Here is a 26,555-nt window from a genome sequence, read left to right as displayed (position 1 = left end):
CTACACTGACAGCAGCAAGCCCCATGCGGGGCTGAACTGTGATATCATGACCTGAGCCAAAGGGATGCTTAACTGACTGGGCCACCCAGGCACCCTAACAATGGTAAATTTTTAAACTAATGATGTCATTGCATTATTTTTACTCATTCAGAGTTCAGATCCCTAAATTTCTAAGAACTATTCCTTTGTTAAAAGTCAGATTCTCAGTTACATTATTAAGTCAACTACCCCCAAATGAAAACCTGTTCACATAGTGCATCACAGCTTATAAGCTGATTTTACGTGCGTTAGGTCTCAGGTGCCCTTTGTCTTATAGGACAGGTGGAGATACCTTTTTGTTTATTTTGTTGTTTTTATAAGTGTGTAAGAGTACAAGTGATGCTGATTTCTGAAAAAGTTTTATTTGGAGCCTCTGTGTTTCTGTGCCCTAACCAGAAGCTGCTACCCAACCGTTCTAACGGATGAGAGGGCTCTTCTATCCTTGGGCTGTCCAACTCTTGTTCTGAATCTTAAGCTTTTCTATCCAAAACACGGGTGCTTTTAGGTATTTTTCTGTTCTTAGGTTTTATTGGCACTAACTTGGTGACTTCCAAAATGTGCTTTTGCACCTGGATAGCTTGAATATGGGTCCCTGTCAATGGTCTAGGGCACAGCATAAATTACACGTTGCTACTTCTATAAGTGGTGTTGCTTATTTTCCAAAACAGTGTTTTACCAATTATCTTACTCCCGTCTCCCTTAGAGGTGGGCAGAATAGGCATTTTTTTTTTTATCTCCTTTGACAGGCGAGGAAAAATGAGATCAGAGGTGCCTTAGCCTAGCACTCGAGTCTCCTCTCCCGTTTTGGGCGCTCCGCCAGCCCGCTGCTCCTCCTCTCTCGTGACCTTTATCACCTCCTCCTCCGACTCTCACCAGCACCACTAAAAATACTTTTAATTCTTCTGGAAAAACCCAGCTGCACAGTGCTGTTCAGTGTACACAAGCTGTACGCTTGACCTTCATGTAGTTGGAAGCTCTGGATGGTTCTCTCAGTAAAGCTAGAAATCTGGAAATGAAAGGAAATGAAAGCAAAGTAGGCATTTGACCAAAGTTTCTTTATCCCTTCTGCATTTTAAAACCTCAAGTATCATTCCGTTGATTTTTTTGAACGCCCCACAGTGGCATCTCTCTCATAGCTGGAAAATCTCTTAACCTATACCCCACATCTCTGCCCAAATTTAAGCAAAGAACCAGGGTGGACTTAGCGGGTCTTGTGTTTAGTTTTTTCTGTCTAGAGCTTATGTTACGGGAGGTGCGATATATGGGAGCAGGGACCAAGCAAAAGAATTGGTGGGTGGGCGGAGAGGGCGTGTCCAGATGAGGACCTGCTGGTGACGGGTGTTGTCCCGGGCATATGTGATGGTAGCAAGAACTCAAGCCCACTGAAGACGTAGAAGGAGGAAGACTCGCGCTCCCTCTGCCCCCGAAGCAGGACAGGGTGGGGTATGTGAATGCCAGGAGTCGCACTAGAGCTGCACACAGTTTAGCCGAGTATCTTCCGGCCTTGGCTTTTCTTGAGGCCTGGGCAATCGGCCCTTAGGGACCAATGGAATAACTCTAAATATACTTATTCACACTGTGGAATGTTCTGAGGAAATAGCTACTTTTTCAAAACACATCTTTTTGTCCTTTTGTTGTTGCCAATCGTGGGTCCAAGTTTGAGTTCGTCTCCTCTCTAAATGGCGCTCGAGTATTTGCTGATTCTTAATTTGCTTGACTGGGACGTATGACTGTGCATTGACAAAGAGCTGTGCTGTCAGTCTTTCATTATCAAAACTCATCTCTTCTTCTTCTTCGACAGATCAGGAAGTATACCTAAGGAAGGCAGAAGGATCATTCATGAAGGTATTGACAGCTCGAAAGAAGAGCGCCAGCACGGAGCTGACTATTGAGCCAGAGAAGGCGTCCTCAGACATAGATCGTGTCAGTTTGTCAGCCTTTATGAATGAGCAGCTAGACTTCAATGACGAAAGTGATGTCATTAGTGCACTGAATTACATATTGCCTTATTTCTCGGAGGGCAATCTAGAAGACGTAGAATCGACGCTGTTACCGTTCATTAAACTTCTGTTTTCAAATGTGCAAGAGGGAGACAAGCCCGTGGGTCACTCGATGAACGACACAGGGGACCCTTCTCTTAAACCTGGATCCAACAATTCAACTTACAAGGATAAACTGAGAAAACTCTACTTTCTGGAAAATTTGTTAGATGCAGAAATTCAGGAAAAAATTGATGACGTGAAAAAGAAAGAAAAAATGGCCATGCTTATACATTCCAGCCTTTTAGGTCCCAAGTTTAAACGTCAAATCTTTCCAAAGAAATTGGAAACTGCCCAACCGCAGGAGAAGAGCCTAGACGAGGTTGAGAGTGTGGGGAAAAAGTTCCTGAGAGTGAACAAGGTCATCAAGGGCCCAAAGGGCATACGGAAAAGGCACTTAAAAGAACTGAGACGTCAGAACATCCAGAGGAAACAGAGCGCCCAGCCATCTGTGGAGAACATGGCCAAGGAAAGAAGGCTCAGGACACCATCCCCAGGGGAGCTTCCCGTGGCGCACAGGCCCAGCAAATCAGTGGGAAGCTCCTTCAATACAGAGCCTTCGTTCATAGATGAGCACAAGGCAGCGGTCTCTTCTCTCATGAAGCAATACTTTTTGGACAGGCCTTCTGCCACCCCCGCTCCCAAGGAAAGAAGGCTCAGGACACCATCCCCAGGGGAGCTTCCCGTGGCGCACAGGCCCAGCAAATCAGTGGGAAGCTCCTTCAATACAGAGCCTTCGTTCATAGATGAGCACAAGGCAGCGGTCTCTTCTCTCATGAAGCAATACTTTTTGGACAGGCCTTCTGCCACCCCCGCTCCCAAGGAAAGAAGGCTCAGGACACCATCCCCAGGGGAGCTTCCCGTGGCGCACAGGCCCAGCAAATCAGTGGGAAGCTCCTTCAATACAGAGCCTTCGTTCATAGATGAGCACAAGGCAGCGGTCTCTTCTCTCATGAAGCAATACTTTTTGGACAGGCCTTCTGCCACCCCCGCTCCCAAGGAAAGAAGGCTCAGGACACCATCCCCAGGGGAGCTTCCCGTGGCGCACAGGCCCAGCAAATCAGTGGGAAGCTCCTTCAATACAGAGCCTTCGTTCATAGATGAGCACAAGGCAGCGGTCTCTTCTCTCATGAAGCAATACTTTTTGGACAGGCCTTCTGCCACCCCCGCTCCCAAGGAAAGAAGGCTCAGGACACCATCCCCAGGGGAGCTTCCCGTGGCGCACAGGCCCAGCAAATCAGTGGGAAGCTCCTTCAATACAGAGCCTTCGTTCATAGATGAGCACAAGGCAGCGGTCTCTTCTCTCATGAAGCAATACTTTTTGGACAGGCCTTCTGCCACCCCCGCTCCCAAGGAAAGAAGGCTCAGGACACCATCCCCAGGGGAGCTTCCCGTGGCGCACAGGCCCAGCAAATCAGTGGGAAGCTCCTTCAATACAGAGCCTTCGTTCATAGATGAGCACAAGGCAGCGGTCTCTTCTCTCATGAAGCAATACTTTTTGGACAGGCCTTCTGCCACCCCCGCTCCCAAGGAAAGAAGGCTCAGGACACCATCCCCAGGGGAGCTTCCCGTGGCGCACAGGCCCAGCAAATCAGTGGGAAGCTCCTTCAATACAGAGCCTTCGTTCGTAGATGAGCACAAGGCAGCGGTCTCTTCTTTCCTGAAGCAATACTCTTTGGGCAGGCCTTCTGCCACCCCCGCTCCAAAATCCCCACCTGACGTGAAAAAAGAATCAAAAGACTTAACGTACACCATTTTTGTTTTAGAAGATGCAAATGCTAGAGTTAGAAATATGAAGGCTTTCAGACCAGCCTCACTCCCCAGAAAGACACACCGCTTTCATAAAAGTCGCTCCCGTGTGGTCCACAGAACACCCAAGGCCAAACTGAATCGAAAGTCCAGAAAGGAAAGTTCACTCAGTAATAGACAGCTGCTTGCAAAGAGGCCTCCATCCTCTGCAGTCAGGAGCCTCATAAATTCCCCTTCACGAGAGGATTTTTCATCTCCGGGAGAACTGAGTCCTCAGAAAAATCCTTTTCCAGAATTATTTGCTCCTTCAGGAACTTACAGAGAAAACACTACTGTAGAGAACACTACTGCTCAAAATGTTTCTGAAGAAAATATTTCTACAGGAAACACTACTATGCCAGAACAAACCCTCCCTGAATTCACAGACCGTAAGAATCTTTCCACTGCTAATTCTACTGTTACTGCAGACAACTCTATGCCGACCGTTAAACAAACCAATGATACACAACGGGAATACCACAATGCGGGCACTGGCTTGCCCCCAAAAGCCACAGGCTTCACTGTGTCAAAGCTCTCGTCCTCGGGTGATCTGTTTGAAATTCAGTTAAACCAGCAGCTACAGTCCCTCATCCCCAGCAATGATGTGAGAAGGCTCATTTCTCATGTTATCCGGACTTTGAAAATGGACTGCTCTGAGACCCAGGTGCAGCTGGCCTGTGCCAAGCTCATCTCCAGAACAGGCCTCCTGATGAAGCTTCTCAGCGAGCAGCAAGAAGTAAAGGTGTCCAAGGCAGAGTGGGATACGGACCTATGGAAAAATGAGAATTATATCAATGAGAGCACAGAAGTCCAGAGTGAACAGAGAGAGCAGGAGTCAAGGGAGGTGAGGATAAATCCCCAAATGTGGGGTCTCGACATTTAGGTGGTTTAGGACATGGACCCAAGCACAAGGACCGGGGGCTCCTAGTCCGGGTCTTGTCTTGGCCACATAATTTTGGCTAAGGCAGTGATCTGCCACTTTGCTCATTTAGGAAACAGTGCCGCTGTTCCCAGAGGAGACAAAAAGAGGACCTAACATACAAGATACATCAAGTCTTGAAGAAAATGCTAATGATTAAGATTACATATCACATTAGATTTGGTATATTCCTTAAGAACCTATAAGCGATTCATCGGAAAGAATGGGGTTTTAGAGTCGTTAAAGAATAGTTAACTTTCATCCTATCTCTGTTTTCTAAAAAAATTGTTCTTTCCCTTTTTTTTAGCTCACAAAAGAAGTTCCAGGCTATGGCTATAACAACAAACTCATCTTGGCAATATCTGTGACTGTAGTAGTGATGATTTTGATCATAGTGTTCTGTCTCATTGAGGTAAGGACAACAATTAATTCCGATTCCCAGACTATATTCCTTCTTTACAGTAGATTCAGAACCCACAAACTGAAAATCAAAGCCACTTTCCCACCTATCACGACGTGATATCCCTCTTCAGTCTGGAGGACTGAGATATGCTTTGTCCTTTTATTGCAAAGTATATTCCAGGGATTTTAAAAGGAACCCCACTGCCGGGAGACATCTGTGGATTGTAACCAAGATAACAAGCCATTAGCTTGTTCTGAGACATTAGGTCTAAGAAGGCCACAGTTGACATGATAGTAAAATTTCTTCAACTCAAAAAAATGATGTCGATTCGATGCACTCACCAGTCATCCTCCTACTACCACTGATTTCTTTCCTCGTTGGCTAAAATGATGAGAGAGAAATAGTCTTCACCCTCATGGAGCTATCAGTCATCTTGGAAGAAAGGGCATGGCTTAGAGATAAAAGTGTCATCTTGTTGATTAATTAGATGTGCCTACAGCTCTCTCCTCCACTTCGCAAGGCATTGTGTAAACAGGTTCAGTTAAAACCCTGCAGCTAAAATCCTGCATCAGGCTACTCAGAGCGTGTCATAATTACAGTTGCCTATTCCTGGAGCTTGCCTGTTTACCTTTTATTCAATTATGTATGAATTGAATATATATTCAATATATTTATTCAAATATACATATGCTTATTATATATCTATATCTATATCTATCTATCTATATTATATCTATATCTATATCTATATTGCCATCTGTCATGGCAACCCTCCATTTCAGCCAAAGCAGCCCCTCACCATCCCCTAGTCAGACCATGCCCATTCCTACTTTTGTTGGTGACTTTGCCCACTTGAAATTCCTTTATTTCACTCTGCTGGTGGAAGTCCCGTGAGCCTTCAAAAGCCAACTCGAGTTCATCTTTCTTCACAAAGCCTTCCCCGAATACTGTAATACTCCTGGACCTAGTCCTTCTGTGAGATTGTCACCATTTCTTAGGGTCTGCAGTGACGCATTCCCCTCCCCTGATAACAAAAATATGCTAAACAGTTTGTTAAAAGGCAGCTCCTCAAGAGAGAAATATCAGGGTCATGGATCAGAGCAGAGATATGTAAGGCTTCCTGGTCTATCAGACTTGAGTAAAACCTGACTGGATGTATTAACTGCTAAGGAGAAACATGTCTGTCTTCTGGAGGGTTGGTCAGTAGTAAAAGCATAGAAATGGTGAGGAAGAGACCAACATGGGCAGTGCCCACCTAGCCTTGCCTAAGAGTAGAGATGGCACCTCAGGCAGCAGATGAGAGTCAGGCCCACCAGCCGGGCTGTGCCCGCGGGGCAGATGGATGGATCTAGCTACCTCCGTCCTTTCCATGAAACACTGGATTCAGCTAATTACTTTTCTTCCACTTCTCTTCTCACCAAATAGCCTTCTGATTATACTTCAGTGTGCCACAGAGGCCTGTCTCCACAGGAGACAGGAGTCCCAATCATGTGGACACAGATGCCCTATCTGTGGAATGGGTGGAATGGATGTTTTCCTTATTGTCAAGTCATGACCTGACATTCTGATTTTGATCAATCCTGTGACATTGGTAAGGTGATATTGCCTCCATGCAGAAAGAAGTGCGTTCTCTCTTGATGAGATCAGAGTCTGATTTCTCAGCCTAAGAGCCTAGGAACTAGCGTGGGGTCAACTTACCATGACCTCTGGGAAGAGAAATCATTGGCCATTGTCCAGTCAGTACTCTGCATCTTGAGGTGGCCTGCAGCCTTTTGCTTTTGGGAAGTTCTATAAACTCCTATTGCTGTTTTAAATTCCTATGTGGTTTAACCTTGTGTTTATATTTTTTTATGTGGTTTCATTATTTCCTCTCCCTACTTAGATGATACACTTTTTGAGGTCAGAGACCATGCAGTTTTTTTCCTGTAGTGGACAATAATGATGTTCAAAGGAAGAGATGAGGCATTGTGTCAATTTCACAATGAGGAATAATGCAACGTAATATTTATGTGAAGTAGCCTACAGAGTCCAGCAATAGACAGATCCGTGGGTGACTAGGACTTTTAAAATGTTACCTTTTAGAGGCGCCTGGGTGGCTCAGTTGGTTAAGCGTCCTACTTTGGCTCAGGTCATAATTTCATGGTTCAGGAGTTCGAGCCCTGTGTTGGGCTCTGTGCTGACAGCTCAGAACCTGGAGCCTGCTCTGGATTCTGTGTGTGTGTCTCTCTCTCTTTGCCCCTCTCTCACTCTTACTCTCTCTCTCTGTCGCTCTCAAAAATAAATAAATAAACATTGAAATGTTACCTTTTAGTATTCAAATCAGTGGAAGAAAATAAATAAATGGTAATAGAACAACTGCTTAATTATTTGGGAGGAAAATAACAACAGATCCCTATTTCTCACCTTAAAAAAACATATTTCAGTACATGTAAAAAAAGAGAAACAGGAACCCATCAAAGTGCTAGAAGAAAACAGAATCAATACTTTTATAATCTTGTGGTGAGAAAAAGCTTTGTGACCTGATACCACATGCAGAAACATTTGATAGATTTGATCGTCTTGTCTGATTTCTGCTTGGAATAAACCAGACATCTGATTTAATCCCCACAGTCCTGTGAGGATGATATCACCATCCTTCTTTCCTACATAGAAGGGGATCAGCTTAAGGCCCCTGTGGCAAAACCCAAAGCAGAACCCAGCTGTGCCTGCAGTCAGCCTGTGCTCCTATCCCACTGTTCCGTCTCCTTCACGATAAAAACACTGACAAATATTTGAAACATTGAAATTCAGTGAAAGCCCTTGAAAGGATTAATATATTTCATATGAAGAGAGTTTTATAAATCAACAGGAAGAGGACAAACAATCCAGGGGATCAAGGGGGCAAGGACTACGATGAACAGGGGGTGTGGACAGTCCGTCACCATATCTGCCTCATGGCTTATGGGACATGGGCCTCGTTAACAAGGCCTTTTCGCCTCATGGTATAAAAATAGTCTCTGATATTTTCTTCTGTACTCTTATAATATTTGTTGTGATTTATTTATTTTTAATCTGTATGGAATCTGTCTGGTGTTTTGGTACGGTCGAGGTAGGGGATCTAACTTTTTTCCCTTGCATAAAGATCCAGTTACTTTAAAATCTTTTATTGAATGGTTCATTCTTTCTTCATGGATCCAAAATACTAGTGTTATCTGGACTCTATTCTATCAACCTGGTTTTCTTTTCCTGTATCAGTATCACGCTACATACTTAACTGCAGTTGCTCTGTAAGAACGTATTTTAACGTCTGCTCTGTGATCTTCTTCTTCATCCATTTTGTAGCTATGCTTGCACATTTTCTCTACCAAATGTCAGCTGGCCAGTTTTTGTTTGAAAAACTGTCTTGGGATTTGAATGGGATTGCCCCGAATTTGTAGGTTAATTTGAAGGGAACTGACATCTTTACACTATTCTCGGAAAATAGTGTCTCACATCACGTATTCGTTTCTTCTTAATGTCCTTCAGAAGAGCTTTAGTGTTTTCATCTCATAGGTCTTACCCATTCTTTGCTAAGTTTATTCCTAGGTACTTTATGCCTTTTTATTGATAATTGTAAATGGGATAATTCTTCCGTCTTTTGATTAATTATTTATGGAACATAGGAAAGTCATTGAGGTTTACATGTTGATCTCTTGATTTTATATATATCTAGCCATCTTGCTGAATTCTCATGTTTCTTCCAACAAAATTTTAGTTGATTCTCTTGGGCCTTTTAGTTTGTCTGTAATTTCATATGCAAATATGTCTTAGTTCTTCCTTTCCACGACTCCATTTTTCCCCAGTGCATCAGTTAGGACCTCCTCAACACCAATGAATAGCAGCAGTGATAACAGACATCCTACTCTTGTCCTTGATTTTAAAACAGTGCTGCTGTTTAGGTTTCTGGTAGACACTTTTCTTTTCCTCCTCCCAAGAATTTTTATTAGGAATTACCTGTTGAATGTTATCTGAGGCAGTCAGTAAAATGTATTACCAGCTGCACGCGAGTTAGGTGTTATTGAAGAGTCAAAGGACTATTCAACAAATTCCTGTCCTAGGAAAAGTTATCATCTCACTGGGTAGATAAGACCTAAAATGCAAAGGAATGAATAAAGATGTGGAGGGAGTGGTTATTGTGATGGGTAACTGTGATCATGTTTTCTTCCAAAACAGATTTATTCTCATAGAACAGCAGCCAAGGAAGGTAAAGAAGGAAGCTCAAGGTAAATATTAGTCTGGCAATCGTTAAAGTAGAATTTTAGAACTAGATTTTCAAACTCATCTATTTCAATCCCCTTGTTTTACAGCCAGGAAATCACCAAAGGCAGAAAGAATACATATTTGGCCTAATGCTTTGCCTGGATCCAGCAAAGTTAGCTGCCCAGCCAAACCCGAGTTAGAATGGGACTGGCACAGAGCACCTGCTCACTAGACCTTTAAAGAAAGATCGTGGGGGGACGGGGGTGGAAATGTTCAGACCCGTTCCCGCTGGCGGTGGGCATCAGGCCTGGCCACAGACCTTCTCAGAGGCTCTGGAGAAGGGATAGGGAGGGCCAAAAGTCGTGGGGTGAAGGGGCTAGTCTTCAAGCATGATGGAAGGTAGAATACATGAGTCCCTCCCGTAAAGTAGGGGGAAAACTTCCTTCTTCCTCCTTCTGGTTTTCGAGGCCCCGCTCTCCATTCCCTTTATCCAGACCCAATAGAATTTGAACTGGGAGAGACCTTAGATAATCATTTATCTCTTCCTTTTATAATAATGAGATGGAGAAGGAGAAAAGGAAGATATCTTGCCGGACGGTTGTATCACTAGTACCACTAGAACCAGAAAGAAGATGGTTCCTTTCCAGTTGGGCACGTCTCTGACTACACTGTTCTTGGGCTGTGAACTGCATTTTATGTCACAACTCAGTGCACACATACCGTATAGACATAAGTACCTTCTAAAACAAACTTACCATACACTCTGATTCTTTCTGTTCTGTTTTTTTTAAGTTTATTATTTATTTGGGGGGGAGGGTGGAGCAGAGAGAGAGAGAGAGAGAGAGAGAGAGAGAGAGAATCCCAAGCAGGTTCTACACTATCAGCACAGAGCCAGACACAGGGCTCGATGTCACAATCTGTGAGATCATCACTTGAGGCAAAATCGAGACTTGGGCTGCTCACCTGACTGAGCCACCCAGGTACCCCCTATTCCATTTGTATTCAAAAAGAGTATTTTGTGTTTTAGCGCTAGCCGTGTGTTTTCAGGTGATTTCACGACTCACTCACTCATCTGCCTGCAGTGTGAAAGTCAGTGAGCTAGATAACTGCTGGTTGGACTCAGGCATTCACTCGGTGCGATTCATCTTGTAAGGTAAAGCAGCTAGGAAAATAGAAACACCTCCCCACCCGCCAGCAAATGATGCCTGTGAGGCTAAGCCTGGCGGGGACTGATGTAAAATGCTTCTGGAGAGAGTTAGGTGCTTCTGCCGTGTGGTCACCCAGTTTGTTGACTGCACAAGGGCACTTGGCCAAGGGCCAGAAGGTGAGCAGGGTGAAAATCCTGCCTATACTTCATGTCAAGTTACATACAAAGGTCTCCCAGGGACACTGTGGGGCCATTATGGACAGACACAGGAAAATTCTGAAAGCCCAGCATGTATGGAATTATTTCTGAGATCCCAGGTCTGTGTTGATTTTGCTTGCTAATAAGACTGGAGAAATACATTGTGAGAGGCATGGAAAATGGTACGAATCACTAATTGTCTGTGTGTGTGTGTTTCCTTCAAGGGGCTTCTTTGGATCTCTGCTGCGTAAGAGATGCTCAGAGGAAAGTGACAATCAGGTAAATCTGAGGAGGATAAAGTACCGTGGCTGGAGAAGGCAGGGGAAACAGACCTAACGTTGTCCTTTCTGTTTTCTAGGAGGGCTTTTTCTGGAGAAGGCGGCCACTTTGGCTTAGGGACATGTACAGACCCCTCAATGCCACACGCAAGAAAAACATGGCACAGAAGCTACACGACAAGGATTCTTCTGATGAAGATGAGATTTTCAAGATGGAACTAGGGTACGTGATTGGGGAAGATTTTCTCTAAAACGAGGAAATTATGAAGAGTTGAATTGTTCCTTTCGAGAGTCAAAGCCTTGGCATTCTTCTCCTTTTCCCAGGGAGGCTGGCAAAGCCACAGCAGAGAAGACTCGGACCACAGATTCCACTACTGAAGAGCTGGGTGACGAGAGTGAGACAGCATGTGAGATTGTCACAGAGTGAACGCCGTCCTGCCTCAGGCCACCTACAAAGTTTACTTTCCGATACTGGCTTCTCAGCATTGCTTATAAAATACTTGTTTTTCTCATATTAAAATGTATAAATCCATAACCAATTCTAGCCACGTGGTAAGGAATTAAAACGTAAACGGTTAAATATTTATCTACAGACAACAGGGGCCACAGGCGAGAGAAGCAGGACTGAAGCCAGAGTCCCTCGTGGTAGCCAGTATTTCCACAAGACACAGTATGGGCAAAGTAGGGTGAACGGGGCATCTTTCCGTCATTTCCCTGATACGGTCAGTCTCTGGAAACTGGAAAACGTATCTTCAAGGGGCTTAGACTATTAAGTTAATTAACAGCCTATTCTGGTGCTCTCTCCCCTGGCTCACCAAATACCAGTTATTCACAACGCGCTTGACCCCCTGCCCATAGAGGATCATCTCTCTCTGGCCCCTCTGTGAGGTCTTTGGGGTTGCCAGAATATTTGGATCGCTGAGCCGACCTCCACTGTAGGGCTGAGGCCTGTCTTTCTTCCCAAGAGCTCAAACTCAGACACAAAATGTGTAGTTGGAAGTAGGGTGTTCCTCAACCTTACAAGCTAGTAGATAATTCCCATTGGGTTTTTTTGTTTGTTTTCTTTAAAAAAAAAAAAAAAAAGTCCCCACCCTCAGAGAGCTAGCAGGGAGATGCTGGAGGGTTAGAGTAAAGAATGTGTGAGAGCAGTAATTACCCAGGACTGCCCTGCTCAGGCCTTTATTTCAGAAAACTTATTGGTGGGGGCACTTACTGTTCACCTGTACCCCACTAGCCTCTGCTGACCCCACTGAGGGTCGGATGCGTGCGGCTGGGCTCTCTCCAGTTCAGCCCAGCACCACACCTACCACTGCTTTCCTACCCAGCTCAGATCAGGGCTGCACGATTCCAAGAGATAATGCAGCACAACGTGCAGAAGACGCAAACATCCCTCCACTTCTGCAGAGGAGGGCGTTAACCAGTCACATTTAGGATGTTGGGAGGAGTCGGGGTGCCTGGGTGGCTCAGTCCAGTGAGCATCCGACTTTGGCTCAGGTCGTGACCTCATGGTGTGGGAGTTTGAGCCCTGCATTGGGCTCTCTGCTGTCAGCACAGAGCCCACTTCAGATCCTCTGTCTCCCTTTCTCTCTGTCCCTCCCCCCAGCTCACACACTGTCTCTCAAAAATAGATAAACATTAAAAATAATGAAGTCATCTATGCTTTCTGAGTACATGAATGACAGGTTTTAGAAAAAGGACGTCAGAGTCAAAATACAGTAGTGAATAAAAGAAATCCTGAATTAACAAGGTTTGATAATCTCTTTTCTTAATGTCTGTTTATTTTGAAAGAGAGCAAGGGGGGAGGGGCAGAGAGAGAGGGAGAGAAAGAGTCCCAAGCGGGCTGTGTGCTCAGTGTGGAACCCGATGCGAGGGACTCGATCTTACGACCGTGAGATCACAGCCTGAGCTGAAGTCAAGAGTCGGATGCTTAACCGACTGAGCCGCCCAGGCGCCCCTGACAATCTCTTTAAATGCCCCCAAATAAATGCTGGTGGCTTAGCGATAGGTGATGGAATATGGCACCAACCGCTGGCCACCAACAGAGTCCCCCGAGGGGACAGTAGGACTGGGGCACAGCCCAGCAGGTTTGGCAGGGTTGGTAGGAACGGTTCCAAGCGGGGTGATTGGCCCATCAGTGCCTCTTCGGCTTTATTAGTTTGCTGCTGCTGGGCAAGGACACCTGTTCTCCTGGTGCCTGCTCCCGTTCCCCCAGCGTTTTAGTGAGAACGGCCACCAAGTGTCTGTCTCTGTGTGGTGACTTCAGTGAGCCAACAAATAACTGTGTTGAAAGCACAAGACTAGAGAGTAACAGTAATCGGAAGCGGCAGCAGCACCTAGTTTACTATTTGCTTACTTGGTGTCAAGGCCTGGGTTGGGTGTTTTGCAGTCTTAATTTAGCCCAACAGTCCGTGAAAACATACTTTATTATCCCCATCTGGCAGATAAGGGGACAGGGCTTAAAGGATGTAGGTACCCTGTTCAGGTGCCCAAGGCCGCAAATCCAAAACTGCCAGGTAGGGGTTTAATCCAGGCCTGTTAACTCCAAAGCCTGCTGACGGTTATACTGCCCTGCTGCAGGGTGCAGGGGTACAGAGACGTCTAAGCCATGGTTACCATCAAAGAATCAATAATTATAACGATGAGGATGGTGGCCGCTACTGTTTGTTGAGCACCTGCTTTGAGCCAGGCGCAGTACTAGGCCCTTTAGTCACTCTTAGGTCACAAGGGCAGAAACTCCTCATGCCAGCTCAAACTCCTTCATGAGCTGGGTGGAGCGGGGGCCGGTGGTGACTTTTTGAAGAAGAGAGGTGGACACAGAGACAGAGCTGACGAGAAACCAAGAAGACCCATCTGTGCATAGTTGGGCTTCCCGAAGTGTGGGCCGGGATTCCAGGCAACTCCATTCTCCTATTTTGGAATATTTCCATTAGCTCAAATGTGGTTCATAAAGTGAAGCTTAGAAAATGTTGTTTCTATAACACGACCTCAAATTTGCACAATACTTATCAGTCTCAAATGCTACCTTGCCGTATTTCTTTTAATTTTTTTAATGTTTATTTTTGAGAGAGAGGGAGAGAGAGAGACAGAGCATGCGGGCAGAGAGAGAGGGAGACACAGAATATGAAGCAGGCTCCAGGCTCTGAGCTGTCAGCACAGAGCCCGATGCGGGTCTCGAACCCATGAACCAACCACGAGATTATGACCCTCTCTGCCACCCCTCCACTCGCACTCTATGTCTCTGTCTCTTTCTCTCTCCAAAATAAACATTTAAAAAAATTTTTTAAAAACAACAATAAACATTTATTCCTCAAAAAACATCTTTTTTAATGTTTATTTTGAAGAGAGAACAAGAGAGAGAGGGAGACACAGAATCTGAAGCAGGCTCCAGGCTCTGAGCTGTCAGCACAGAGCCCAATGCGGGGCCCGAAGCCATGAATGGTGAGACCATGACCTGAGCCAAAGTCAGACGCTCAACCAACTGAGCCACCCAGGCGCAATACCCATCCCCAACCCTCCCCTCCCTCCCACCCCCCATCAACCCTCAGTTTTGTGAACATATTTTAAAACTACCATAGCCAGGAAAACAAACCATTCTAGATATTTCAAACACACACACACACACAAAGGTCATACAAGCAATTGGTGCTCACCACTGGTGGGGCTCGCGGTGGTGAAGGTCAGGGCCAGGGGGGAATCGCACCACTAGCTCTCAGGTTACTTTACCACAGTTGCTCTCCATAGATTCAAAGCTGCTGCTGCCACTCGGTCAGGAAACTTCGGGAAGCCGCTGCCGGGGTCACTACAGCCCCATGGCCCCAAGCCTGACTGGTGGGGAGTATGGACTCCAACATTCGGCCCGCATGTCTGCTGCTACAGAGGAGAAAAGCATGGCTTCCACCTCCTTCCACCTCCGCCTTCCAAATTTCACACAGGTACGCTTTATTGGCACAATTCTGCTGTCGAGGGAATCTGTCAACGATGGTTCGTGGGTTTCCAGGACCTGCAAAGAAGGGGCTAGAAATGGGTGTCAAGAGCCAACCAACATCATCCAGCAAACCCCTCCTGATGGGTGGGTGTTCAAAGGCTTTGTAAAAGGGGGGTGGTGTCCACGTGGAGTAACCTGGTGGTCGTGTTCCTAAGTCAGAAACCCTGAAAGGTGTCATTCTAGCTGGGCAGCAGGTGAGGCGCTAGATGCTGACGACATACACTCAACCCCAGAGGTGACTGGAGAAGCGCCTGGCGTTGATTCTTAGTTTCATCTCTGGAACGTTCTCACTGGAATTAAAGCTGGATGGACTATTGGCAATGCAGTATCTGAGAAAACATAGCCCCCATTCAAAAGGGCTGCCAGAGAAAAGATCTCCACAGGGAAACATGATTTCTCAAAATACAGCCTTTGGACCTCTATACGCAAACATCCCTGGGATGCTTACTTAAAAAGCTGATCCTGAAAATAATTTAATTTCAAAGGCTGTTGGGGCACCTGGGTGGTTCAGTCAGTTGAGCGACCGACTTCGGCTCAGGTCATGATCTCACGGTTCTTGGGTTTGAGCCCCACGTCGGGCTCTGTGCTGACAGCGCGGAGCCTGGAGCCCGCTTTGGAGTCTGTGTCTTCCTCGCTCTCTGCCCCTCCCCCACCCCCCTGCTTGCACCCTGCCTCTCTCTCAAAAATAAATATTAAAAATAAAAAAATTAAAAGGCTGATCCTGCACACCTCCCCTGATGAAAACAAACAAAAGCAGACACTACTTAAAGTAATCCAGACAGATTTCAGTCAGTAACATAGTATTGCAGTGCCGTAGGGGAAAGGGTTCATCGTGAGCAGGCACCCGACTGGGATTATTACAGAGGTGATGGGGTATTTCACAGGGAGAATGAGGGACTAGGGAAGGGAATGAGTGGGGGGCTCTATGATCAGAAGTGAAAGATGACAAAAAGCAGGAAGGCGACGCTGGCCCATATGAGACCCATCTGGCTTTGCTGACACTTCTCAAAGTTAAGCTCCTGCCCTCTCACAGAAGCTGGGAGACAGGGGCCCGATCTTCAGGCATTGGCTGGACTCAGCAGCCAATCCTTTAGACAGCCAGGAGTTTTGCAGGCAGGCACTTTAAGGGAGGCTAGGGTCCTACTAGGGATGCGGCCACGAGCTGCCAGCAACCACGTCCGTGTTTGTTCGCCTTCACAGGCCAAGCAAGGTCGAATCAAGAAGAGGGCTCGGAGGAGCCTGGCGAGCATTTGGAGAAAGAATCTGTCACCCTCCGAACCCACATGCCCACCCCTCCTGAGCCCATCCCCCAAACAGAGGGACCACTTTGACAGGCCTTTTTATGCTCACCAAACGACTGAAGTAGGACAAGGCGGACGGGGAGGTGGGGGAAGCAGAGGTTCTCCGGCTTCTTCAGGGCTGGAGGTCGGCAGGGATTTGGGGGTGGGAGACGAAGGGCAGAGCAGATTGAGGATGACCAGGAGGCTCAACTGGATTCTTAACCTGGGAGTCCCGTCGGGACTCCAGCATGGTGGTCATGCTGGCCGGCTCCTGCCCCCACGGAGGTCAGGGCCTCTCAGTCCTGAGGACCACCAGGCACGACCAGCTCTGGCTCCTGTGGTCCTGGTGGGGGTATGTTGTTGAGACCTGGGGGATGGCGTGGAGCACCAGCTGGGGGGCGGGAGCACACTCATTCAAGAAGAAGAAAAGTCCCGAGGCCCAGAGCAGAGGCAGGAATGGTGCTTAGGCTGCGTGTGTTTCCAGGGCAGCGGCAGAGAGCGGTCTGGCGCCACACTGTGGAGGAAATGAAGATTTCAACGGTACAAAGGCCTCGTCTGGATGAGGGCTACACCCCAGGGTGGTAGAGCAGGAAAACAGAAGGAGCCTGGCTCCCTGACATAAGAGCCACCGAACCAGCCCCAGATCCAGTACTTAACCGGATTATCATATGAGAGATCAAGAAGCTGCTTCTTAAAAAAATTTCTTTTCAATGTTTACTTATTTTTGAGAGACAGAGACAGAGCATGAGCAGGGGAGGGGCAGAGAGAGAGGGAGACACAGAACGTGAAGCAGGCTCCAGGCTCCGAGCCGTCCGCACACATCCCGACGTGGGGCTCGAACCCATGAACGGCAAGATCGTGACCTGAGCCAAAGTCAGACACCTGACCGACTGAGCCACCCGGGTGCCCCCAAGAAGCTGTTTTTTAATTTAACCCACTGTTGGGGCGCCTGGGTGGCTCAGTCGGTTAGGTGTCCGACTTCGGCTCAGGTCAGGATCTCACCGTTCGTGGGTTCAAGCCCCACATCGGGCTCTGTGCTGACGGCTCAGAGCCTGGAGCCCGCTTCAGACTTTGTGTCTCCCTCTGCCCTTCCCCCACTCAATCTCTGTCTCTGTCTCAAAAATAAATAAACATTTAAAAACAAAGGAATTAAAGGGCGCCTGGGTGGCTCAGTCGGTTAAGCATCCAACTTCAGCTCAGGTCACGATCTCGGGGTTCGTGAGTTTGAGTCCCACATCGGGTTCTGTGCTGTCAGCCTGTCAGCACAGAGCCCGCTTTGGATCCTCTGCCCCACTCTCTCTGCCCCTCCCCCGCTTGCACTCTCCCCCCCGCCCCCCGAAAAAAAGGATTAAAAAAAAAGAATTAAAAAAAATCACTTAACCACTGTTGTGTTGGGTCTCTACTGCAGCAGCTGAACCTGTACGTAACCTGATAACGGAGGGAATCCATGTATCTGTTATCTTTTGCCACAACAGTGCTAATAGACCATCCTCAAAACTCAGAGGAGGCTGGGAAACCGATTCTCACAGGTTGGCCGTTACCGCTGTACTTTAATGCCCTGCTGGCTGGATCGGCGCTGCTTCTCACTGCTGGTCTTTTCTCCCTGTGTTGCTGCCGGGACCCAGGCTGAAGAGGCAGCGGCTACCCAAGAGAAGCGTAAGAGAGCAAGCAAAAGAGCCATCGGGCCTCTTCGAGCCTAAGCACGGAACCAGCCCCAAGCCCCAAGCCAGGGGATGGGAAAGTACACTGTGGCCACGAGGAGACACAGCAGGAGCGGGGATGCGGGGAGGGCCCATAATTCTCTCTCCCAGAATGTGACAGAGTCCTGGGTCAGAGGCTACAACACGGTGGCCCTGCTCTTCTAGGCGTCACCTACGAATGGCGCAGAGTGAAAGACAGCGTCCGTCCATGTGAAGACTCAACCGCAGTTCTCTATTAGGTCAGGAGCCCTGACAAGACAAGAATCACATCTCCTTCCTCTTCCCAACGCCTAGGGCCAGGCCCTGCCCTCAGGGCTGACTCAGGGAGATTACTGGGTGAATCTGAGACCATTTCTTCACTCTCTGCGTAGGATTCCTTATGTGATACAGACTGACCTCCTAAAGGTCAGCACACAGTGCTAGGGGTTTGCCCGCAAAGCTGCAAAGGGACTGTGCCATTGGGAACTGAGATGTGTACCGAGGTCTGTCTACACCGCATCCTGGATCCACTGCCTGCCAGAGGGACCTCCAGAAGAAAGGACTTCCACAAGTTAAATATCGCAGACTTCACACTCCAAAGGAGAACCGTTTGAAGAGAGCCATGGTTAACCCTGAGGAATGCCACCATCACCACAGAATTCCAGGCACCGGGCATGTGGGTAGAAAGCATATTTTAGGGCAGTGACTCATGGTAAGTCGTTTCCTCCAGTCCCTAAAACGGGCTATTCAATGTCAAGCTGTCTCAGGCTCAGGCTGATAACAGGGCAGCCATAGGGGACCTAGTGGGAGCTGCGTTGTCACGGTCCAAGTCTGTACGCACCGCTTGTATAACCTGCCCAAGTTCACAAAGACAGGATATCAGTCGCCGCTCTTTATGCTCCCAGTGAAAGAAATCCAACTAAAATATGCTTAAGCCAAAAATGTCATACGGTGTATCGGCTCACATAACCGGGAAGCCTAAGATCTTCAAGCTGGCCGCATCTAGCGCTCAAACGTCATTCTCTCCCCAACTATCCCTCAGTTGTGCTTTCCTCCATGACGGCTTCAGGCTTCAGGATGGATGCCCCAAGACTGCAAAGATAGTCGTTAGTAACTCCAACTCTCCACTGAGGTTGAGCAAGCCTCATAAAGGAAAGCCAGTCTTCAAAAAGCCTCTGATTGGTCTGCTTGGACCCTGTATCTGGCAGGAGGAGACCCTGATTGGCCAGCCATGGTCAGCGTGCACCTGCAAGGTGGGCCTTAAACCAGTACTTAAGTCTCTGCTAGGGCACAGGAACTGAATAGAAAGTCAAGAGAGGGGGTTGTCTCACGGCAAGTTGAGGGGGCGAGGTGACAAATGGAAGACCAGACATTGAGGCTAGATTGAACTAACCCTAAGCCTAAACTTTGAACAGGCTTTCACACGTTCATAGATGCTATTGTGAGTAAAACACAAATTCACTTAAGAGCAGGAGTGCCTTCATAGTAACTTTTGGTCTTTCTGTATTTTTTGTCCCAATTAATAGATATCGAAAGGATCCCTACGATCACGAGCAGGTCCGAAGACCATTCTATTTTTTAATATTAGAAAGGGATTCTTAACTGCAGATTAAGAGAGAGAGTAAAGAAAGCAAGAAGAGAAGGGAGCCAGGAAAACCCCAGCCCAGGAAGCAGCGAAGGAAGGTTCCAGGACAGCAGCGTATGACAGGTCAAGGAGGTAGCCGAGGGAAACGGCACTAACTGTCATGCCAGAGCACTGGAGCGGAGTGGAGGAGTGATCGTGGCGGGCAGCACAGAAAGAGAAGGAGAAGAATTTAAACCCCGGGGGGTCAGGGGACAGAAACGAGTGCCATCGGACTACATGAGCAAGCTCTGCGGTGAACAATGCTTACCTAGTCACAATTCTGCAACCACTATCAATCATGGGGCAAGAGTGACAAAACTAAACCCCAAGAATGGAATGGGTGGGGGGGTGTTAAAGACCTAACTCCTTGCCTGTGTTGCTAGGAAGTCCACAGATAGTGTCTAAAATGGATGAATCAGAGCACCTGGGTGGCTCAGTCGGTTGAGCGTCTGACGTCAGCTCAGGTCACGATTTCACGGTTCGTGGGTTCGAGCCCCGCATCGGACTTTGTGTTGACAGCGCAGAGCCTGCTTGGGATTCTCTCTCTCCTTCTCTCTCTTTCAAAAAAAAAAAAAAAATTAAAAAACTCTTTTAAATGGAAGAATTAAGAGCTAGAAACACAAGATAGGTGGAGATAAGCACCAGAAGATCCAGCGAGAGGTAAGGAGGACCGAGGACTGGCGAGCTGGCCCAGGAGGGTGGGGATGGTCGAGGCAAGAAGCTGCTGCGGGTCATTCTGTTTCCTCACCACTTCATTTCGTACTATTTGAACTGTAAACTATGTGTGATAACATTTGGGAGGCTTAAAGAGTCCATTCTTTTGTCAACGGCACCTCAAAGCTGTATTTGTGTCCAACTTTATTGAGATAGAATTGACACATAATTTTTACGAACCCTTTAAATCCATTTTTTAAAGAGAGTGGGAAGAACCAGCTTCCTGCAACAGAAGCCATGAGAACATTACCTATTCCGGTTTCAAAAGAAATGGTGGCATTAGTTCTGCTTAGATGATTTCGGTCAGAGACCAAGTAAGCATACATCTGGGGTTCAAACAAGAGAGGCTCTCACTCCAGTGCTCAAAGACCAGTTAGAAAACGGAGATCTGACTGAACTGGGTAGGTACGAATTAGCCAAAACTGTAACAATAATAATAATAATAATAATAATAATAATATAGCTAGTTATCCTCAAGTGCTTACTTCAGACCAGAAACCGTCCTGAGGATATTATCTTATTTAATCCTCATGGCAACTGATATTTTCCCCAATTTACAGATGAGGAACTGAGGCTCAGATAGTTTGGGGAACTTCCCGGAAGTCACACACTCTGGCCCCTCTGCCTGAGGCGGAGGGGCCTCAGCGTGTTGTGATTTACTTCTCTTTTCTAACCACCAATCAAACTTAGAAGTTTCTATCTCTGGTGCCATCTCGAGGGGCCTATGAAAACCACTGACTGTGGCAGTGGTCTCAGGCCCACACTTGCTGGGTTGTGCTGGGCCCTGCGCTGTCTTAGGGAAGGCCTAGAAAACAGTATGGGGTAGAGCCGGTATTCAAACCTAAGCATTCCCGGCTCCAAAGCCCGCTTGCTGGGCCACTGAATTATGCTAGTTCTCCAGCTAGAATCAGAGCTGGGTGAGGATCCCACCTGTAGTAATTATGAGTTGTATGGCCTTGGGCCCCCAAGTTCCTTAACCTCTCTTAAGCCTGTTTTATCATCTATGCCATGGGGATAACAATGGTGCTTACCTTCAGGGTGGTTGCTAAGGATAAATCAAAATTCCTATCTGGCAAATAGGAGCCTCTATTTTCCACACCTGTTAAATGCCTTGCCCTTCAGCTCCTAGGTTAAGGAGAGATTCTCACATTTTCTCACCCTTCAGATCCACGGGTGGTAGGGCAAGAGACAGAAAAGGTTTGGGTCAAGGCTAAATACTTGGACCTCATCCCAGAGTGACTCTCCAGGGCAGGGGCGGGGTTCAGGAATCTACACCTTAGACCCCCGAGAAATTCAGATGCCTGCAGTCCTCCTGCCTGGCTTTGAATGACTATGCGTAGTGCTTGAAATCTGACAGACCAGTGCCTTTGTGAGCGTCTGAGCCCTTCCTGCACTGGCCTCCAGCTGTGTCTGTGCCTCCTCCCTTTCCCCATTGCCCAATCTGTCTTTATCTCCCCCTTCCATTCTAAGCCCCCTCCCCTTACTCTAGCCTTACTTCCTAGCTTCCTCTCCACCTCTCCGTGCACCCTCCCCTGAGCTCAGTCTGCATTCCTACCCACCGGCCGTTTCTCTACCAGTCTCTTCGCAGGCATTGCCCTTTCCTGTGTCCACCCGGAAGGCTCAGATAAAAGTTGCTTCCGCCAGGATAACCTTCAAGGCCTCTTCTCTGGCACCATGGCACTTTGCACGTACCTTTATTATTGCTCAAATAACAGGGTAATGGGAGATTTTTTTTTCCGGCCTCAGATTACCTGGTGGACTCGTGGCCCACGAATGGTGGAAATGTGCGCCAGAGTAAGATGGAGAGAGGAGGACAAGCCCGTAGACTTTGCAGAGGGGCCGAGAGGCCTGAGAAGTAAGAGAAGACCAGGAGACAGGGGCTCCTGAAAAGATAGATAAGAGATTACCATGCGGGGTTCCCACAGCTTTTGCAGACAGCGGCTGCGCAAAAATTCATTGGAAGAACTGAGGAATGTTGCTGGCTCCATCTGGGGGAGGGCATGCTTGTATCAAGACACTGATGCTCTTGATGTGCTATAATTATAACCAGAAACACTATCCTTTTGCCCAGGAAACTGGATTTCCCAGTAAATTCCTTACTTTCCAAGTTGTTTAACGCTAAGATAATGCTTTGCTTCTGTGTCCTTATTTATTTATCTTTAACGTTTATTTACTTTGGAGAGGGAGAGCACAAGCGAGGGAGGGGCAGAGAGAGAGAGAGAGAGAGAGAGAGAGAGAGAGAGAGAGAGAATCCCAAGCAGGCTCTGCACGGTCAGCGCAGAGCCCAATGCAGGGCTGGAACTCACAACTGTGAGATTGTGACCTGAGCCGAAGTCAGACACTTAACCGACCGAGCCACCCAGGCATCCCTCCGTGTCCTTATTTCTAACTTTCTGTTCAACTGTTAACCATACTAAATGTACTCAGATTCATCTAGTCTAAAATCGAGGAGAGGTGGTTCTCGCTCCTAGAGAGAGAATTATTGAAGAGGCAGCCCGCACACACTCAGGTGCCACATCTCCAACAGCTGGTTTTATAAATGGAAACAGGCACTGGGACCCCTTCTTCTCCCCTTCCCAGAAAGGCTGATGGAGAGCCTGGCCCAGATCAGTGGAGCTTTCTTCCAAGAACTGTCCCGTTCCCAGACCAGCCCTGTAGACACCCCCAAAGTCCCCCTGGACCTGCAGGTAGCAGTACCTCTCCACCCCAGTACTCACCCCACACTCAGGCCCTCAGATCCCACTTGACCTAAGCCTGCAGGTATGAAGTGTCCAAAGCACAAGACATCTGTCCCCACCCCCACCAACACACACTCTTGACCTTTTGTTCTGAGTCCATGTGAAAGAGAAATGTCAACTCTACCAAGTAAAGGAAACAAACAACTTCCTGGCTAGATGAGAATAACCAGAACCTTAAGCTTCATGCCTGGGGGCTGACGGGTACCTAAAGGTGCTCCCTTGGTGATAGGGGTGATCAAAACCTGTATGCTTTTCCTGAGAACCACCAGGCGGGAAGCACCAACTGCACTGATGCCCTCAGGGAGGCAAAACTAGGGTAGACGTTATTGTTCCGATTTTACAAGTGGGAACCTTCCGGGCAGGAGGCCAACAGACAGCCTCAACGGTAGATAGTGCTGTGCCCAGGCAAGGTCGTGAACCCAGAAGGCGGCCGGGATCTAGCGAGACGCAGACACTGCTGGGGGCGGGCAGTAGGACACGTTCCGCCCGACACTGGTGGGCTAGCCTGGTGGCCTCGCCTCTCCGTGCGCATCTCGGGTCGCAGAGTCCCCAGCCTCCCAGATCACTCACCTGCTCTGGGGCTGGGAACTTGGGCTTTCCTGAGCGCTGGCCCCGCCCCGAGGCTCCGCCGGCCCTGCGCTTGGCTCCGCGGTCCGGGGGCGGGGCCGGACGCCGAACCAACGTGATGGCGTCAGGCGCCGCGAGCGCCGTTTCCTGTTGTCCCTGGCCGGGAGGCCGCAGCGCCTGGTCTGAGGCTTAGGGGCTGCAGTGGCCAGGAGTGCCCCGCGCCCCCTCCCCGCTCCCTCTGGTGAGTTAGGGGTCAGAGGGCGAGGAGGGTGAGGAGGGGACGGCGGGGCCGAGACGAGAACGGGCGATGGGTCACCAGCCCTGTCCGTGATCGCAAACCCTTGGTTGCTTTGAAACTGTCCTGCTTCAGAGCCTTTTCCCTTCCCGGCCTGAGCCCCGCACCCTACCCCACTCGGACCCGAGCCTTCAGCCCAAACAGCCAGTGCTGACCGACCCGTCCCCTTCCTCTTCTCCACCCGTGACCCGAGCCCAGCCCTTACCCTCACCCCTTCACCACTGGTCTTGCGTAAGTGCAGCCACACTCGACCCCACGGTAGCCCACTTCCAACCCCTAGGACAGCCACTTCCCTCCGCCTCCCTCTAACGCATCTCCTTCTCACCCCTCAACCCCTTTGGCAATCCCAGTGCTCCACGCAAACCTCCTCGAGCCCCCCCTCCCCCTCCCCGTCTTTCTGGCTTACCCCCTTTCAGGCTCAGCTTTCTTATCCCAGCCCCCCTGCTCAGCCCCCCAAGGTCTGCTCAGCCAAAACACCCACCTCCCCCCACTCATTTAATACCTACCACTACAGTAGATGCCCTATTGCGCTTACCGCCCTCTTCTTGATAACTCTGATCTCAGCCCTATCTCAAGTCTTGTATGTATCTTCTTGTCCTCACCCACTCAACCCCTAACTTCCAAGCCCACCACATACTTTCTTTCCATCCCCAGCCAGCCTGAGGACACTTCATTCCTGAGTCTTTGCTAAACCACCCCCCAACTCTTGCTGCCCTAGTTCCCACCACCCCTACCCAATCTTGTTAGATTGACGTCTTCCTATCCCCATTTCAACTCTTCATCCCAGCTCTGTGCCCATTCTTCCCTTGATGTGGTCCCCATTTGATCTGAGAACCTAGTGCAGTCCCCTGCCAACCCCACCTGCTTTCTCAGAGCCAGGCACTTGCCGAACACCTCAATTGAGGCAGGGCCTCAGATGGTAAGTAAGTGTGGAGGAGTAGAGATCCTTCTCCCGTGGGTCAAGTGCTTTTCCTGGATGTCAGGCCCCCTGTACCTGTCCTTAAGGATTGTATTCCTGGCATCCATATTACATTACTCGCGTTGGCTGCTGGAATGATAGGTATCATCCAAATACCTGGAAGGTGAGGGAGCTACTCATTCAGCTGGGGCAGTGGAAGCTTATCACTTCCTTTTGGGTGATGATCTGGAGAAACTCAAGCGGTTCCACTGTGTGGGGTTGGCTGTGGTCACAGAATCATGTCCATGTGTATTGCCCTGCCGCTCAGAAAGGACCCTCACCCAGTGCTCCTCCTGGCCAGAACTGGTTGTAGATTAGTCCCGCTACCGAATGTGCCAGAGGTGACGTTACATGTTGTGAAGAGTAGAGATGAGTGGATCCTGGGGACGCCGAGGCCTCCGTGGAGGCTGTTGAATTGCTTCCTCTTTTTGCAGGTGCTGGATCATTGAGTTTTGACCATTTTGATTACCCATGAACACAGAGAGTCAAGTTATCTCAGAGTAGCTAGACATTCTTGAGGCACCCAGGCTCCATGGTTAACATTTATAATCTCCTGGGATTTGGGGGTGCACATCCCCTCTAAGTTCTGGTGACCAAACTCCAAAGGATTGGCCATTTGACAGCCATTGTAAAGGACCCCAAAGAAGACCCCTTGTCTTTGCTTGCATTTATAGTCTCACGCCTTTGAGAATCGGATGTCCTTTTACCTTCAATATCCCCTTCCGTTAAGGTGTGATCTCTGAAGGGTTTCAGCCTGTTGGCAGCTTGGTGTAATGGAAGGAGTTCCGCAGTGACCCCACCACTGAGAAGTTGTATACCTCAACTTCTTACAGTCTGAAACGGTCTGAGCCTTTTTATTTTACTCATCTGTTCATTCAGCAAGTATTTTGTGAGCACCACTGTGTGCCGTGCACTGTTTGAAGCATTAGAAAGACAATGGTGAATGAGTCAGGCAAAGGTCCTGCTTTCATTCACTCAGAGTTTGGTCCTTGCCAGAATCTTAAGGGATCTGGGACAAGAATATGGGAGAGATGGGTGTTGTTGGATGGAAGGAGGGAGGGAGGAAAGAAAGATACCCAGTGTTCCTAGACCTCACATTTCTGGCCTCACCCACTAGCCTTTGGACTGGGAATCACGAGCTAGAAGTTGCTTGCCCTCCAGCTGATATTCAGTTGCTTTGTCGCCCTACCCACCCCCCCCCCCACACCCATCCCACCCCCCACAGGGCTCTTGTCTAGAAATCCAACTTTCTTCAGGTAGAAGGAGGTGCTGTTTACTCAGCACTCACATGTCTGAAGTATCAGCTGTCTTTCTGAATCAGAAGATAACTTTGTCATTTGTTTCCAGCTGAAAACCCTGACTCATCACCTGGTACAGCAGCTGGAGGGCTTAAACACCGGCCTGTTGTCGTGCATAGCCAGGTGCAGGATCGGAGTCAGGCCGTAGAGACGAGGCTGTCGCGGATGGCGGGGAAGTCTCTAAGAAGAAGAGGTTGCTGTTTACTGATGAACGGAGTGTTTCGAAAGTGGTGAAGCCAGGTTATCCATTTCTTCTTCTAATGTAAGTCTCATCTGAGTCCTTCTCCTCTTTTCGTTCTTCCTTAGTCTCTGGAGGAAGTGAAATTGGATGTTTATAGAAGGCCAGGCAGTATCACGAAGAGAATCAACCCCAACGATTCCTTCCTGT

The 26,555-nt window shown here is 48.3% G+C and overlaps 2 protein-coding genes and 1 long non-coding RNA gene across 7 annotated transcripts in view; 2 read left to right on the top strand and 1 right to left on the bottom strand.

Moving 5' to 3' along the window:
- LOC122207335 (leucine-rich repeat-containing protein 37A2-like) overlaps positions 1–11,564 on the top strand; it is a 44,050-nt gene extending 32,486 nt beyond the window's left edge. The window contains exons 7-14 of the mRNA XM_042917437.1: positions 1,841–2,118; positions 2,386–2,586; positions 3,643–4,710; positions 5,093–5,197; positions 9,380–9,429; positions 10,976–11,030; positions 11,110–11,252; positions 11,354–11,564. Coding sequence (XP_042773371.1) covers positions 1,841–2,118; positions 2,386–2,586; positions 3,643–4,710; positions 5,093–5,197; positions 9,380–9,429; positions 10,976–11,030; positions 11,110–11,252; positions 11,354–11,456 — 2,003 coding nt within the window. The 3' untranslated portion in view covers positions 11,457–11,564. The remainder of the gene's footprint in view (positions 1–1,840; positions 2,119–2,385; positions 2,587–3,642; positions 4,711–5,092; positions 5,198–9,379; positions 9,430–10,975; positions 11,031–11,109; positions 11,253–11,353) is intronic.
- PLEKHM1 (pleckstrin homology and RUN domain containing M1) overlaps positions 1–26,555 on the top strand; it is a 172,605-nt gene that overhangs the window by 101,037 nt on the left and 45,013 nt on the right. For 4 of the 5 annotated variants that reach the window (XM_042917410.1, XM_042917409.1, XM_042917411.1 and 1 more), the window contains exon 2: positions 26,217–26,429. The gene's annotated coding sequence lies outside the window, so the exon portion shown is untranslated. Of the gene's footprint in view, positions 1–23,725; positions 23,858–26,216; positions 26,430–26,555 lie in introns of those variants that run through there. The other variant, XM_042917407.1, reaches the window with a different exon arrangement.
- Positions 383–26,239, bottom strand: LOC122207342. Its single transcript, XR_006196774.1, has 2 exons — positions 26,158–26,239; positions 383–1,045 (listed from the first exon to the last, which is right to left on the bottom strand). It is a non-coding gene; the product is annotated as an uncharacterized LOC122207342 (long non-coding RNA).

Source organism: Panthera leo, chromosome E1 (assembly GCF_018350215.1).
Source record: "Panthera leo isolate Ple1 chromosome E1, P.leo_Ple1_pat1.1, whole genome shotgun sequence".
Taxonomy (NCBI): domain Eukaryota; kingdom Metazoa; phylum Chordata; class Mammalia; order Carnivora; family Felidae; genus Panthera; species Panthera leo.
The sequence above is the reverse complement of the archived record's forward strand: the minus strand, read 5'-3'. Positions and strand labels throughout refer to the sequence as shown.